At 35.3% G+C, this 15927-nt stretch overlaps 1 protein-coding gene across 1 annotated transcript in view; it reads left to right on the top strand.

The window, feature by feature from the left end:
* LOC113853684 (DNA-directed RNA polymerase III subunit 2) overlaps positions 1–15927 on the top strand; it is a 43136-nt gene that overhangs the window by 5536 nt on the left and 21673 nt on the right. The window contains exons 12-25 of the mRNA XM_027484202.1: positions 38–76; positions 201–251; positions 397–495; positions 4677–4736; positions 4842–4934; positions 6542–6643; positions 6806–6916; positions 7139–7255; positions 10475–10591; positions 10682–10762; positions 11133–11237; positions 11312–11392; positions 11494–11625; positions 11733–11777. Of these exons, the coding sequence (XP_027340003.1) occupies positions 38–76; positions 201–251; positions 397–495; positions 4677–4736; positions 4842–4934; positions 6542–6643; positions 6806–6916; positions 7139–7255; positions 10475–10591; positions 10682–10762; positions 11133–11237; positions 11312–11392; positions 11494–11625; positions 11733–11777 (1233 nt within the window). The remainder of the gene's footprint in view (positions 1–37; positions 77–200; positions 252–396; positions 496–4676; positions 4737–4841; positions 4935–6541; positions 6644–6805; positions 6917–7138; positions 7256–10474; positions 10592–10681; positions 10763–11132; positions 11238–11311; positions 11393–11493; positions 11626–11732; positions 11778–15927) is intronic.

Genomic DNA, 15927 nt, shown 5'->3' with positions numbered 1-15927 from the left:
CTTTTGTATTTATTGCTGATGCCTGTCTATTCATCAGGTAAAACGTCCCATGTATTCAAACAATTCATCTGAAAAGGTTTCATTTCTTTCTCTCTATTGAGTTTATTTTTTGTACATGTCATGCTTTGGATAAAGTAATATATAAATCCTTATCTCTCTTCAATTTTGTGATTTTTTATTTGAACCTTTTATATAAATAGGAAGGAAGAGCATTTTCAGTCCTAAGAGATGTATTTCTTGCAAATGTGCCTGTAAGTTTTCTTTGAATCTTAAGCTTCTTTTGAATTTGAGTGTATTTCTTTAGGACTACTTGATTTCATTCTATTTAGTATACATGTAATTCACCTTAGTTGTGTTTGGTTTGGTCTCTGTTACTGTTTCTTCTGTTATCATTAGGTTAATCAAGATAATTTTCGGCCAAAATGTATATATGTTGCGGTTATGATGAGACGCATATTGGATGCAATTGTAAATAAAGATGCAATGGATGACAAGGTAGTATCTCTTTCTTTCTTTGTTCCTTCTTTCCTTCCTTCCTTTCCTTGATAAATAAAGAACATGTAAAGATAGAAGAGAAAGTTACGTATGAAAGAGGAAAAGAAATCCTCAAGACCTAAAGAAGTCACAACCAAAACCAAAGGAAAGAAAACAAAAAACTTTGATAAAGAAAAACGTGCAACTGAACTGGCCTAGCTCTGTGATCTAACAAAGACACCCCCTTACAAAAATCATGAGTAGAACACAACAAATAATATTCAAGCATTTTTTCCCAACCAAATACAATGAGAACAACGTCAAAGCTTTCTGGTGTCTCTACTATCAAAATCAATAAAGGAAAGTTGTAAAAGCAAATTGGTGGAAAGTAACTGAGTATACACAAATTGTACGAGTCTTATATATTTAAGGGTAAAATGCATATTACACCCTTGTACCTTTACTTTTCTTTCAAATGATCTTCCTCTCTCTCTCTCTCTCTTGTGTCTCTTAACACATTCAAATTTGATTTAAGTTGAAAATATTACTTTTTCAGTTAAGATTAACATCATTTACTGATTATTTAATTCAGTACCCCTTCAAAAAGAATAAACATTTGGGGTCAAGAAAATGTTAAACCAAGGTTAAAATTAACTGTAAAAGTTAAGTTCATATCATAAACTGAAGTGAGTGAGGTTGTTTGCAAAACAGAAAAACTACTAGGTATTAAGTGAACTAAACATTTGTGTAGTATCATGTGAAATATTATACACTACTACACTAATTTCTATGATTATATGAAACTATTTCTATACTCTTCTCAAATTGATGCTTGTGGATTATGTGTACCATGCTTGTTCTTGTTATGGATGCTGCTATTTCTGGGAACTTAGTGAATATGTAAACTAATTGATCGTTTGAATTGATAAACTAGTAGTGCTACATCCAGACAAAATCTTTTCTTTGGAATAAACTCTGTTGTATTTGGCTATTTGCTATTTTAATGATAAACTCTGTTGTGTGCTATATGCCAGGTTGGTTCATTGTAATATCAGTTGCTTAATTTCTTAAAATTTTAAATACTAAAGCAACTGTTTAAGCCACATAATTTTATCAGTTGCCAATATTGCGGTCCAACATACTGCTTCTGCATGTGACTTGAAAACTCCCTAGACATAAAAACCATTCATTAACCTTTGCCTAAAAAATTAAGGCCTTTAGGGTAATTGGTTGTCAATATGGTATCAAAGCCTTCATGATGAAATGATAAAAAATTCAATCCTTGCTGCCCTTCTTCTGGTTCTTCGAAATGAGAGTTGAATTTCAGCACAATTACTTATATGTTAAGGTCAGATCTTTTGTCTGGGTTGCTGTTCTTAATAGGACAACACAAATTAGTAGCTGCAGAAGTGCATACCTCTCACTGCTTTGTCTCCCGTATGTGTATAATGTGGTGTTCTAGTTTGGAAATTGGGCTTTATCTCCTTTTAATTGTTCTGCACCAAGATTTCTTTGGAATAATTTGCTTGGGGTTTGTGGAGAGTATCAGGTCTGCCTTGTGAATTTGCATTAGTTATTCCTTATTAAGTGTAGAGGGTTTGATCTTTATGACTTGATTTAAGATAAGGTTGTGTTTTTAAATTTCCCTTGGTGCTCTATTGATGGTTTCTTTAAAGGCATCTCATCTCTTTGTTAGGCATGTAGAGAGATTGTTGTGCTTTTTTACTTTGCCAATCTTTTAGCTTTTAGTTGTTTTTTGTCCTTTTGTGAGGCTTTTGCATTTTCCTTTTTTGCACTCTTCCCTTCTACCCTAGTAAGTTTTCTTTTTGCCCCCTTCCCCTGAAAAAAAAAATCAACACAACATAAGGTGCGCTTATGCATTGTCTGCGTAACATGCCCAAAGAACTCTTGCATGAGGGTCTGTTACATATAAAACAATTTATGCGCCTTCTCCATCTCCAGCAACTAAGTTTAAGGAGAATTGGTTCTTGATAGTAACAACTTGTTTGTTACATTTCTTGGATGCTAATGTGCTTTTGATAAGAACATATCTCCAAGTGTAACAACACATTAGAGGGAGAATTGACTCAATTTTCTTTCGTTAAGCCAATGACTTGAGATCCTTTGTTATTTGGGTTGCACCCAAAGTAGTAAATCGTGCACTATAGTGGTGTTGCAGCCTGGCGCCGCTCCTGGTGACCTTGTAGCGTCGCACTTCACTGTTGTGCCTGCAGTGGCAGTAATTATGGCTGCTTTCCTGTCAATTTGCAGCACTATTTTGAAAAAGGACAAAAAGCCTATTGGCCATCTTTTTAAAGCCATTTGAAGTTTGAACATCTTTTAGGGGGGCACCCAACACTAGTTCAATAGATCACATAGGTCTTTCACACAAACCCAACCCTAGTAGCTAAACCCAACTCTAGTTTTGATCCAGTCTATCAAATGGTATCAGAGCTCTGATCTTGGAGTTGTGGGTATCAAATCATGAAGATGATTCCAACATTTGATGGAGAGTGAAAAATGTAGGCCATTGGATTGGCAGAAGAGAAGCTATCATGGGCTGCAACAACTTTGAGAGGTGCTGCTCTCAATTGGTGGCTTTTCTGGTAACAGAGTAATCAACAGGCAAATTGCTGGACCTTTGTGATGTCAGTTGCTCAAGAGATTTCAACCTGAATATGATCCAAATTTTTTTCCATCTGCTGGGGATGTGGAACAAGAATATTGGGTGCAAGAAAGCAGAAAAATAGATGAAGATCCTGAGAGAAAAGACCAGCAGCTTAGACACCATAAACAAATGCAGAAAAATGTGCAATTGTCTAAGAAGATGAATGAATATCATGGAATGGTCTAAGAAAATGAACACAAATCATGGAAACCAGAAATCTAGGAATCAAAGACAGAGGCAGAAATTCAAAGGGAACAAGTTCACATTGTGGGTCAAGAACAAAAAAATGGAACAATTCGATGGATTGGGACAATGGTTGAGATAGAGACACAATTGGGGGTTCTGTGAGGTTTGTAAACAAGCTTGCTTCTGTGGAAGGAGACTTTATTTTGAGTTGTGAGATGAAGAAACACATGCAGCATCATTTGGGTAATGAAGAAAGGATGACAACAAACCATGATTTGCCTAGAAAATCTTGGCTTCCCAATACACTTGGAGAGGCAATGATGCTCTGTTTCAGGGCTAAAATTATGAAAGAAAACAAAGTATTGGAAGAAATTTCTTGCAGCCACTTGTTTGTGTCTTGAGGGTATTTTGGGGCTGCAGTAGCAGGGTTGGCAGTTGGCTTAATCAAAATGTTTCAAATGAAGGGAATCCCAATACAATTTTGTTTTGCAGTTGCTATAGCTATTCACCTTAAGGACAAGGTGAATGTTTCAGGGAGGGAGTATTGTTAGATAATGCCCCATTAGTTAGTTGAATTAATTTGAATAAGGCATGTTGCCTATAAATAAGGGGTGGGGTTAAGAGAGGGATATTTCATCATTTGTGATGAAAGGATTAGGGCCTTTAGGCATTGGTCTCTCGAATACCGTGAGTTGTAGTAGACGAAGTGCATGGTTATGTCAAGTAGTATAAAATGTTAACAATCCACAGGGACTGTGCTATTAAATTTAAATACCAAATGTTTGCAATCTATCTAAATGCATCCAATTAATAAGATGGAACGAAGAGAAAGTAGAGAAAACAAAAGGATTAAATAACGCAATTGATTTAAATGGGAAAGACTCAAATTTTAAGAGCCTTCTAGAAATTAGTTTCACCACAAATTAAAATTGGCGAACATATCAAAATATACTTCCTGTTTTCCAATCAGAATGACTATTTCATGGAACTTGTTTAAATTGATTAATCACACAACAAAAAAATGATTGGTGGATTGATGGTAAGACACATTGTTTTCCTAACAAATCTCTAGGATAGCGTCAGATCTGGTATGGTGTATCTGTAAAGGATTGTAGAGAAACCCTGGGCTTTTATGAATGTGAAGTATCATTTTACCCTGCAGCCTTATCTATAAGGAAACAATGTATTCCAAAGTACAATAGAACTTAACTTACTTAGAGAATCTTTTTCTACTTCTGGAAATCGTCATTTGGTGACAGTTGTTTCCACTAGCTTGCTATAAGCTTTTGATATTTGCGTTGAATGAAAAGAGTTAGTGATCATTTGCTAACTGTTTTTTATATTGTAGGATTATGTGGGGAACAAGAGGTTGGAGTTATCTGGCCAGTTAATATCTCTGCTTTTTGAGGTACTACCTTATTTGATTTAATAACTTCCTGACTTGTGTAGTCAGCGTAGATATACTTTGCATATTTTTGAATTGTATTAATTGTTATTTTTCTGTCACTTGTAGGATCTCTTTAAGTCTATGACAACTGAAGTTAAGAATTTGACGGACAAAATGTTAGATAAGCCGGACAAGGCTAAGAGGTTTAACATTTGTCATGTAAGCACTCTTCAATGTATAAGACTTTCTTACATAAAATCCAATGTTGCCATTGGATGCTTTGGCTAGTCACTTTAGAGAGTTGTGTTGATACAGTTCTCTTTCATCTCATTTTCTTCTTGTTTATTTTGGACTTATAGTCCAAGTTGATTTTTTTTTTTTTTGGTTAATAATTATGTATTGGTTGTCCTTTTATGTCTTGTTAAAATTGTTCCTATGGCAAAACCAAAAAGTGAAAATTCTGTGCCATAATTTTGATTGTCTACTTATTACAATCTCCATAATGTGCAAATATATTGTTATGTGAGATCAGTACTGCCTAGAATACTGTTAGGTTTCTTTGTAGGTTTCAGTTTTATAAATTTCTGTTTTCTGTTATAACTGTCATCTAATAGTTTGGCTGTTTTACAAGTATAAATATTGGTTATGCTTGTCAATTGATTAATTCATAATACAAAGTTTACTTTTCTCTCCATCTCAAATTCTTACATGGTATCTCAAAGCTTTGTTCAATCCTAACCAGTAACCATGGTTTCTATCCAAAATACAATACACTCACATTCTTCCCATCAAACTTCATGAAATGAATTTCCTTCAATGGCTTCAACAAGCTGATGTGATTTGAGGCCACAAATTGCAGAAATATATCATGAATCCCCAAGTCCCTTCCCTTTCTGATATCTTATTGAAGCTGACTGAGAAACTGACAATGTCAATCCAACTTAACTGGAGTGGTATCAACAAGACTCTTTGCTTCTCTCATCCCTCTCTGACTTGATTCTGGCTCATGTTGTTGGTCTTGGTGACTTTTATAAAGTTTGGGACAAAATTCAAACTCATTTTAATTCCATCACACAGTGAAATCCACTCAATACTGTTTGTAGCTTTGCACGATCAAGTGGCAGTAAGCTTGGTTCTGATTATCTTGAGATAACTTGATCAGTAATTAGCTTCTCTGTTAATAAAGTGTGTTAATTTCTTTCTCAACCTTTACAAGAACATGGGAATGCTGTAACAAGAATCCTAAGGTAGGTACAATGTCTCAGGGTCTTTTATTAAGATCATCTATCTCAGGGTCTCCTCTAAGTCTGATCGCATTTGTGATGTTGACTAGGCATCTGATTCTGACGACAGAAGATCAACTTGTTGCCAGCACTACAGATGAAGTTTTATGAGTTCAGTAACTTGTTTGTGTACTCGGTCCCTAACCTGACACCAAAAAACTCTTGAAAATCGTAGTAGTCTTTGGCTGATAATCCCTATAGATAAACTTGTGCATGCTTTAACACATGATGTTGAGTGTTGACAAACAGTCAACATCTGAACATAATGTGACTTTCTGGCTAGTTTCTGATCTTGATGGACTGATGGTTTGTTGGGACTCTTAAAGTTGAGAAGTAGCTGAAACTTGATTTATTCATGTGTCATCAATGATCATGTAATTCTTTTAACCGTAGTTTGCTTTTGTACACCTGAAAGAGATACTTGCTGATTTTATTAGTTTGTTTGTTCAGACTTCTTGTCTATTGCTTTGTTCTTCCCAACTGATCTTACTGTGTCTGGCAACTGGTTTTCTATTTACATTTTTTCTTTTGGAATGTCCACAGCTTCTTGGTCGAGATATCATCACTCTAGGTTTGGAAAGGACTCTCTCCACTGGTAATTTTGAAGTAAAAAGGTTCAGAATGGAAAGGAAAGGAATGACACAGGTTGGATGTTGTTACCCTTTCTATTATTTCCTTCATATCTTTTGGGTTTATTATAAAAAAAGTCAATTGGTCTGGCTTAGGTACCAAGGGACGTACCTAAGGGGCTTGGAATCATCTATTATATATGACATATTTCCTCTGATGAAATTTCTGTACTTACAGGTACTACAAAGGTTATCATTTATTGGTGCTTTGGGCCACATGACAAGAATCTCACCACAGTTCGAGAAGTCTAGGAAAGTAAGTGGACCTAGAGCTTTGCAGCCTAGTCAGGTGAGCTGCAATCCAATTGGTAACATTTTGATGGATCATCTTAATGTTGTATAGTTGGTTGTATAGAAAATGCTTGGATCTTTTTATCTTTCTACTTGACCTTTGCCTAGTGGGAAAAGGCTTTTGTTGTTGTATTATTTAGCTTAGGATTTTTATTCTAAATTATAAAATCTTATCTACTTAGGAACTCATACCTTCATGTTTTATCTCTACATTTGATAGTGGGGCATGCTTTGTCCTTGTGATACCCCTGAAGGTGAATCTTGTGGGCTTGTAAAGAACTTGGCTTTGATGACTCATGTCACAACTGATGATGAGGAGGCCCCCTTGGTTTCTTTGGTATGTTCTATGTGATTTTATTGGTTGATGAAATTTCCCTTTTATTGTTTATTAGTATGACTACTTTTGTAAACGATTTATTGATTATAGATGTTATTATACCCAAATAGTGGGATTTATGGCATTTTCAAAATTTTGTTGAGGCTAGAATTGAATTGAATTTGGTTTGGCCGGCAAAATTGAATGGGTGAACTAGTGAGGAGGGAAGAGAGTGAGAAACCATTTTGCCTCAACCCGACTTTTGTTGCAGTGTGAGAGGAATGTGCGGGGAAGATGAAGTTCATCAGATATATAAGATTCATAAAAGGTTAATTCAAAATGCATCATTTTAGTAAAATAGAATAGAGTTATTTTACCTTCCCTTCCCCAAATCACGTGATAGGCATGCGAACTGCTCTCGTCATGGCTTCTAACTCCCACAACTACCACAACCTGATAAACTCCCTGCGACGTTGTGGCAGTGGCAGCCAACGGCGGCCATCTGTAGATGCCTAGTCTTGCAAACTTCACGCACCAGATGTTTTGGGCGTGAGGGGTGTGTGTTAAGATATCTCATATTCACTAAAAATAGAGCCAAAATACTCCTTATAAGGGTTAGGGTAGCCCTTTTATTAGCTAACTTTTGGGAACGAGCTAAACCCAAGTTTCTTAATACTAAGGATCTATCTCAGCTATGTTCCAAAGACTTCTAGTCCTTTGGGTAAAAGAGGAAATGAAATAGATCACAGTTCTCGACCAAAACTTGATATCGCTGTAGTACACAAGGTTCTCAAGTAGTAAAGAAAAGTATTGTATCCACAAGGACTGTGTTGTTGAGTACCAATTTCTCACAATTCAATTATTTAAAACACACTGAATGAATTTTGAAATAAAGAAAGAACATAAGATTGCAAAAGAAAGAATTTTGAAAGCAAATAAGATTGGTGAGATTAGAATGCATTAGGTTCATTGCAAATTTGCATAGATGAAGCTAAATAGATAATTGCTCATATTGAATTTTATAAGTTTTGAAGGTGAATTATTCGTAGGTAATTATTGGTTCTTTTCGTAATACATGTTTAATTAAACAACTCTTACTTTCTTGGAAGTTGTATTTAACCAAATTCTTTAGAGTTCTATGATGATTCAATTTTGCTCTCAAAGGCTCAAACTTACTTTCATGAATCATGATTAAAACCCTGAGTTCAATTTATGTATTCTAACATCAAGGTTCTCCTTTCAGTCCTTTCCCTAATGTCTGAGATCATGCAAACATTATTTTTAAAAAAAATTGCAAGTATTAAGAACTCTGTAAATTGAATAAAAATTTATAAAACACCAATAAGCTCGAAAGGAAATGCAACACACAACCATCTTACAAATTAGGCTATCCTAAATTCTAGACAAAGGAATCACTCAGTCATATTTGGTGTACAATCCATGAATATAATCCAAATAACGAAAACATAAAGAAGCCAATACAAAAGATAAAGAGAAGAAGAGAAAACTGTAATATCTATGGCATTGAGCCTCCTTCTTGATGAATTCCCAACCTTCTTGTTTGTTCTTGGCACTTTAATCTCAGTCATTGTCCCTTTATTTTGCCCTCACATTTCTATTTATAATTAGGGTTGTTAAAACCCTTTTTGGCTTGCTTAAAATTGATTAAAAACATGTAAAATTGTGCCTAGGAAGTACAACCCACGCTTGTGTATTGTCCACAGGCATGGTGTGAAACTTTTATAACTTTGTTTTCTTGATGCTTCTTGAGGGAGCTTGAACAACAATTGTGGAAATTTTCACAGGCTGCCTGTGGAACTCTATGGAATTCCAATTTTGAAGGCTTTCAACATGAAATTTGACCACAACCACCACGGTTGCAACCCACGCTTGTGTATTGTCCACAGGCAGGGTGTGAAACTTTTATAACTTTGTTTTCTTGATGCTTCTTGAGGGAGCTTGAACAACAATTGTGGAAATTTTCACAGGCTGCCTGTGGAACTCTATGGAATTCCAATTTTGAAGGCTTTCAACATGAAATTTGACCACAAACACGTTGCAACCACAGGCATCCAGCAGAAAACTTTCTAGAAAGTTTAATTCTTTCTCTTTTTGGCCTCAATAGCTCTCAATCTTGATTTACCACACCAACTACATTGAAAAGTATAAAAACAAACAGTTGTCTGAACTAAGAATAAAAGTAAATGATAAAGACTAGTAAAATGCATGAATTTATTAGATTTGGGCATAGGTTTGAACAATAATTATCTGTCATCTATGCGCACATCATATCTCTATATGGTCTTGTCTGATCATGATGGGTTCGATTGTTAGCAGTGAGAAATACTAATGGCAAACTTGTCATCACAAAATAACTTCATGGGAATTTCATATTTTTTTTCTCCGATCATCAAATATGGAGAGGTCTTTATCCATAATAACTCACTAACCAAGCCATAGCTCTAAATTTTGTCTCTGTACATGATTCTGCAATAACATTTTGCTTCCCCAATCACCAAGTGACCATCTAATAACATGTAGTACCTTGATGTGGATTTCCTATTAATAATCAATCTTGAATAATTTTAAAATACTCAGGATGTACAAATTCAATTCATGAGATGGAATCAGAGGAAGAGTAGTAAAGGACTAAAGAAAAATCAACTTAAGACTAAACCACCCAATTTTTAAGATACACCTCCCTTGAAATTTCAGCTTCATGTACTGATGTTAGGACTTTCATAGAATCAATGGCTGAGATAAAGATGTTTATTGTCCAAGCCATGGGTGGTACTTCAGACTTTAGAGGGCTTATTATGCAGTATTATCCTTTGTACATGCAAGGGCAAATAATTTGCTTAATTGTTCCTGTCAGTTGTATTTGTATCATGTTTGTTAAGAGTATAAGCCTAACTCTAACTGAGTTTCCCTTATTATGCACTTCTAGAAGTTAGGTAATTAGTTTCTTATGTTGTTATTACTAACTGACAGCTGTCAGTATTGATTTTCTACCTTGTCCTTCCCAGTAGTTTTCTTTTCTTCCTTTCTTTTTCTGCAAAAGTCTTCTCTTAATAAAAAAGTTATTAATCATAAAAGAAAATAAAAAAAGTTATTGAAATAGTCACTTTGCTATTTTATTGAGTATTGTTTGATTTAGGTGTAAAATACAAATTTCCATATACTTCATTTGTTTAGTGTGTGATACATTGCGATTTATAGTGTTTCATTGTTTTGTGATAGTGCTATTCTTTGGGTGTTGAAGACATGGAACTTCTCTCTGCCGAGGAGCTTCATACACCAGATTCCTTTCTTGTCATTTTTAATGGTTTGATCCTGGGCAAGCATAGGAGGCCACAGGTGTTTGTCTCTCTTTTATCGAATGTATAATTCATAATAATATTTATTCATGATTATATTCTCATTTATTGTTAACCTTTTTTATTCAAGCGCTTTGCTACTGCAATTAGGAAGTTGCGGAGAGCTGGTAAAATTGGCGAGTTTGTGTGTGTCTATGTCAATGAAAAACAGGTGAATAATTCTGCTGCAGTTGTTTTTCCTCTGATTCCCTACCCCCTTTGTTTTTGTTGTTTTCCTGTTGTTATTTGGTGGATAAATTCTTGCTTGCTTTAAGCTTTAATTTGTGTTTCATATTTATAAAGATGATAATAATCTTTTTTATCCATATTATGTGCTTGATTTTGGGGTTTTTTCTTTAAATGTCAATAAAAGCTTCAACTACTATTTAAAATTTAAAATGTCAATATCAAGATTGAAAATATTTTTGGGGTTGCTCTAAATCATATTGGTGATTTTCATTTAAATATTAATTTTCAACAGTTATTTTAATGTTAAAAATATGTGAATGAATGTTGGTATTAATGGACAAGCCTGTTTACAGCATTGTGTCTACTTAGCTTCTGATGGTGGTAGAGTTTGTCGTCCCCTTGTCATTGCTGACAAGGGAATATCAAGAGTCAAAGAGCATCATATGAAAGAGTTAATGGTAAGTGTATCATGTGCTTTCATCCTGGAAACTAAAGAAAGTAGATTTTGAAAATTTCTTTTACACTTTTTCAGGATGGAGTTACAACATTTGATGATTTTTTACGAGATGGCTTGATTGAGTATCTTGATGTCAATGAGGAAAATAACGCATTGGTTTGTTCTTCCCTAGTCACTAGTAGCTTCTTTTATCATTGAAATCTTATTCCTGATAGTGATAATCCGTAACCTCTGTTACCTTTTCTTCCTTGCTGCAGATTGCTTTATATGAAGGAGATGCCACATCAGAAACAACTCATATTGAGATTGAGCCTTTCACCATCTTAGGAGTTATTGCAGGGCTAATTCCATATCCTCATCATAATCAGTCACCTAGAAATACGTATCAGGTTGTTTCTCCCTCTATGTATAGCTAAGCTACCTGAGATATTGCACTTCTATGACTGAAATGTGTTCCTCTTCAAACCTAAAATAACTTTTGTTTTGCTCACTGTAGTGTGCAATGGGGAAACAAGCTATGGGAAATATAGCATATAACCAGGTAAGTTGTTTTGTTGGTTATATGACTGGAGTTCAACGATGCATGAAGTTTAGACCTAATGAAATTATATTTCCATTTTTAAAGTCTTCAAGTTTAGATTTTGTTTTAATGAATCAATTTTTAATAAATTTGTGTCCCCATGGATCTAGAATTGAAATCCTAAGATTTGCACGATTAAATTTTATGTGTTTCAACATGGTATAGATATTCTACACTATGACCAAGTGGTTGGAATATACCTATATTACGTGTGTATAAATTATAGGGTAAACCCTCTCTTTAGTTCTTGAAATGTGCAATGTGACCAATGTTAGTCCTCTAAAATTGAAATTCTAAATGTTAATTCCTAAAACTAACAACAGTCAATCAATCAATTTAGTTGTCGTCAAGAAATGTTAAAATTGAGCAACGCAGTTGTTAAATATATGTAATTATAGTAATAAGACATGTTTATCTTTGTAATTATGTTAATTAGGTAACTGCATATTCTATAAATATTTTGTAATTATTGCTATTATTAATATAAATATATGTTCTGTTGTGTAATTGAAACACATAGATTCATCCACATGTTCTCTTACTTTTCTCTCTTTTTACAAAAGTGATGATTTGTCATGTTAAGTGACAAGTAAGAGTCCAATCTAGACCCAAAACATCGTTTTAGGATTTTCCAATTATAGTTCATTCTTTTCGTTAAATTTTGAACTTTAACTTCCCTTTCTCTTCTTCATTTTGCTTCGTCTTCTTCTTTGGACACTTATCCATCTCTGGCTGCAGCAACAATGACGTTCAAGATCTCCACAACATGATGGATGAGAAGTAAAAGAATCGCAGAAAACGTTAAATATATCCAAATGTTATGACATTCAATATCTAGATCTACAAGTTTCCCCATTCCTCTCTTGCTTGAATTTTTGGCTTTGCTTACATTCGAGGACGAGTTTGTATTGTATCTTGTTGCTAAACAGGTCCCTGCTGGAGTGGATGCCCATGGCCATTGGAAAATCAAAACAGGTGCTGTAGGTGGCAGAAGCTATGATGGAGCAGCAGCGACGTGTACCACTTTGATTGTTGTTGCAATTTGAGATGAATAAGTGTGAAGGTGGTGTTGTAGTGACAGGGGAAGTGATTGTGTTGGTAGTAGAATGAGCTTACCTAGATCTTGGCGGTGAAGTCGAAGAGGAAGAAGATTAATAAGTGCCAAGAAAGAAGAAAAAGCAGAAGGGAAGAAGAGGAAGGGAAATTAAAGCTCAAAAATTTCAAAAGTCAAAGATGAATATTAACTATTTTTGAGAGATGCTAAAACATTATTTTTTGTCTAAAGTGGATTTAAACATATTACTTCACGTGATAAATCATTATTCCACTGTCATATTTGAATGTTTTTTGACGACAAGGACTAAAATGATTGATGACTCTTAATTTTAGAGACTGTTAAAATCTCTCATATTGGTTAAGAATAGAGTCAAAATACTCCTAATAAGAACTTGAGTAGTCCTTCTCCTTCTTTAAACTAGCTTTTGGGAGTGAGTGAGGCTCAAGTTCTTAATATGGTATCAGAACTTATCTAGTTTGAATGTTGGGCTGTCCACAAATGTCTAGTCTTGCAAATATTACACACTAGATGTTCAGCCTTGAGCATGAGAGTTGTGTGTTAAAATGTCCCACATTGGCCAAGAATAAAGTCAAAATACTCCTTATAAGGACTTGGATAGTCTTCCTTTTACAAGCTAACTTTTAAGAGTAAGTTAGATTCAATTTTTCTAATAGGGACTAACATTTAAAATTTAGAGGATTAATTTGTAGACGTTGCACATTTAAAGGACTAAAGTGAATGTTTACTCATATCATCCATTATTTTCCTTGCATTTCATTTTGTTGAAATGTGACTGTTTTGTCAAACTTAGAGAAATGTAGGCAGAAAAACTGTCTTCTCCTGCTGGAGAATTCTCTATATATACTGTTTAATACAAGCTGATTTTCAGCCCAATAATTAGCTAAACGGCTATATTTACATTTATCCTACAACTTAATTAAGGAGAGAATAACAGTTACAATCCTAATTAAGAAAAGAATAACAGTTACAGCTGTACAATACAATTGCATATTAAATGTCCAGCTGTGAATTTGCTGGTTTTAATGACTAGAAAATTTGCTCATCAATTCCATTGACATCCCTCCTCAAATTGATGCTGGCAAGTCTACAAGCATCAATTTACCAACAAGAAGATTGTGCCGCTGACGTGTCAAAGTTTTAGTGAAAATGTCAGCAATCTGCATAGATGTTGAGACATGAGGTAGAGTAATAATTTTGCGATCATAGGCTTCTCGAATAGAATGACAATCAACCTCAATGTGCTTCGTGCGTTCATAATAAACTGGATTTGCTGCAATTTGTATGGCACTGGTGTTGTCAGCATGCAGCGGAGTTGGTTGGGTTTGAGAGAATCCAAGCTCTATAAGGAGACCACGTAACCAAATTATTTCAGAGCATGCAGTAGACATTGTACGATATTCTGCTTCAGTGGATGACTTGGAAACTGAATCTTGTTTCTTGCATTTCCATGAAATTAGAGCATTACCCAAAAACATACACCAGCCAGTAGTTGATTTCCTTGTGTCTAGACAGCCAGCCCAGTCAGCATCACTATATGCTTGGAGTTGGAGAGATGAATTAGCAGGAAAAAATAGACCATGTTTGGAGGTGCCAAGGAGGTATCGTATGATGTGGTGTACTGTTGAAAGATGAAAATGTCAAGGAGATTGCATGAATTTACTCACTGTGTGGACAGTAAAAGAAATATCCGGACGAGTGATAGTCACATAGATAAGACTACCAACCAGTTTGTGATATAAAGTGGGATCTGGGAGAAGTTCACCTTCATCTTTGCTATATTTCACATTAACTTCCATCGGGGTGTCAACAGAGGTTGCATTGGTGAGGCCAGCTAACTGAACCAGATCCTGAATATACTTTTGCTGATTTAAAAATATCCCTTTAGGTTGATGATGTACTTCTAACCCCAAAAAGTAAGTGAGGTGGCCAAGCTCCTTCATATGAAAAGTTGAATGCAACAAGTGTTTAATTTTAGAAATAGCGGCTTGATCAGAACCGGTCACGATAATGTCATCCACATAAACAATAAGCACCAAAATGCCGTTAGAAGTCCTCTGTAGAAAAAGAGACGGATCATATTGGCTTTGTGTGAAGGAAAAGCCAAGTAATGTGGAGCGAAATTTTTCAAACCATACTCTAGGTGCCTGTTTCAAGCCATATAAAGAGCATTTTAGTTTGTAAACAGCATTAAGCGAATGTGTGGACATACCATTAGGAAGTTTAATGTAAACTTCTTCCTTGAGGTCCCCGTGGAGAAATGCATTTTTGACATCCATTTGATGTAATGGCCAAGATTGTGATGCAGCAAGGGCAAGTATGGTTCGCATAGTAGTCATCTTGGCAACCGGGGCAAAAGTCTCATCATAGTCAAGTTCATATTCTTGCTTATTTCCTAGCACAACTAAACGAGCTTTGTAACGGTCTATGGATCCATCCGAACGAAGCTTTATTGTGAACACAAATTTGCTGCCGAGAGGTTTAACAGATGGGGGACATGGCACAACATCCCATGTTTGATTTTCTTCTAGTGCTAGGAGTTCTGTCTCAATAGCTTGCTGCCAACACTCATGCTCCATTGCTTGTTTATAAGAAGAAGGAATAGGGACCGATGATAATGTTGCTGTCAAGGATAAGGCAGAGGTAAAACCATACTTTTCTGGGGGTTTACGAGTGTGGGAACGTCGTCGTAGGGGAACTGGTTGCAGCCCTTGTACTGGATCAGCAGGCAAGGAATAATCTTGAGGGGGCCCAGGAGGATCTGGTGGCTGATTTTGAGTGGTATGACTTCGTCTGTGGTAGGTTAAGAGAGGTCTAGATGAAGGCTGTCCTGCAGAAGAGGTAGAAAACAATGGCAAAATAGAAATTTGGGAAGGGAGAAGATCATGATAAGTTACAAAAAAATATTTATTTTCCTGAAAGATGACATTTCTAGATACCCGAATCCGACGAAGGTTAGGATCATAACAGAGAAAACCTTTTTGGTGAGGAGAATATCCAAGAAAAGCACATGCAACAGATTGTGCAGTGAGTTTA

Source organism: Abrus precatorius, unplaced genomic scaffold (genome assembly GCF_003935025.1).
Source record: "Abrus precatorius isolate BTA unplaced genomic scaffold, Abrus_2018 Scaffold11, whole genome shotgun sequence".
NCBI lineage: Eukaryota > Viridiplantae > Streptophyta > Magnoliopsida > Fabales > Fabaceae > Abrus > Abrus precatorius.
The sequence above is the reverse complement of the archived record's forward strand: the minus strand, read 5'-3'. Positions and strand labels throughout refer to the sequence as shown.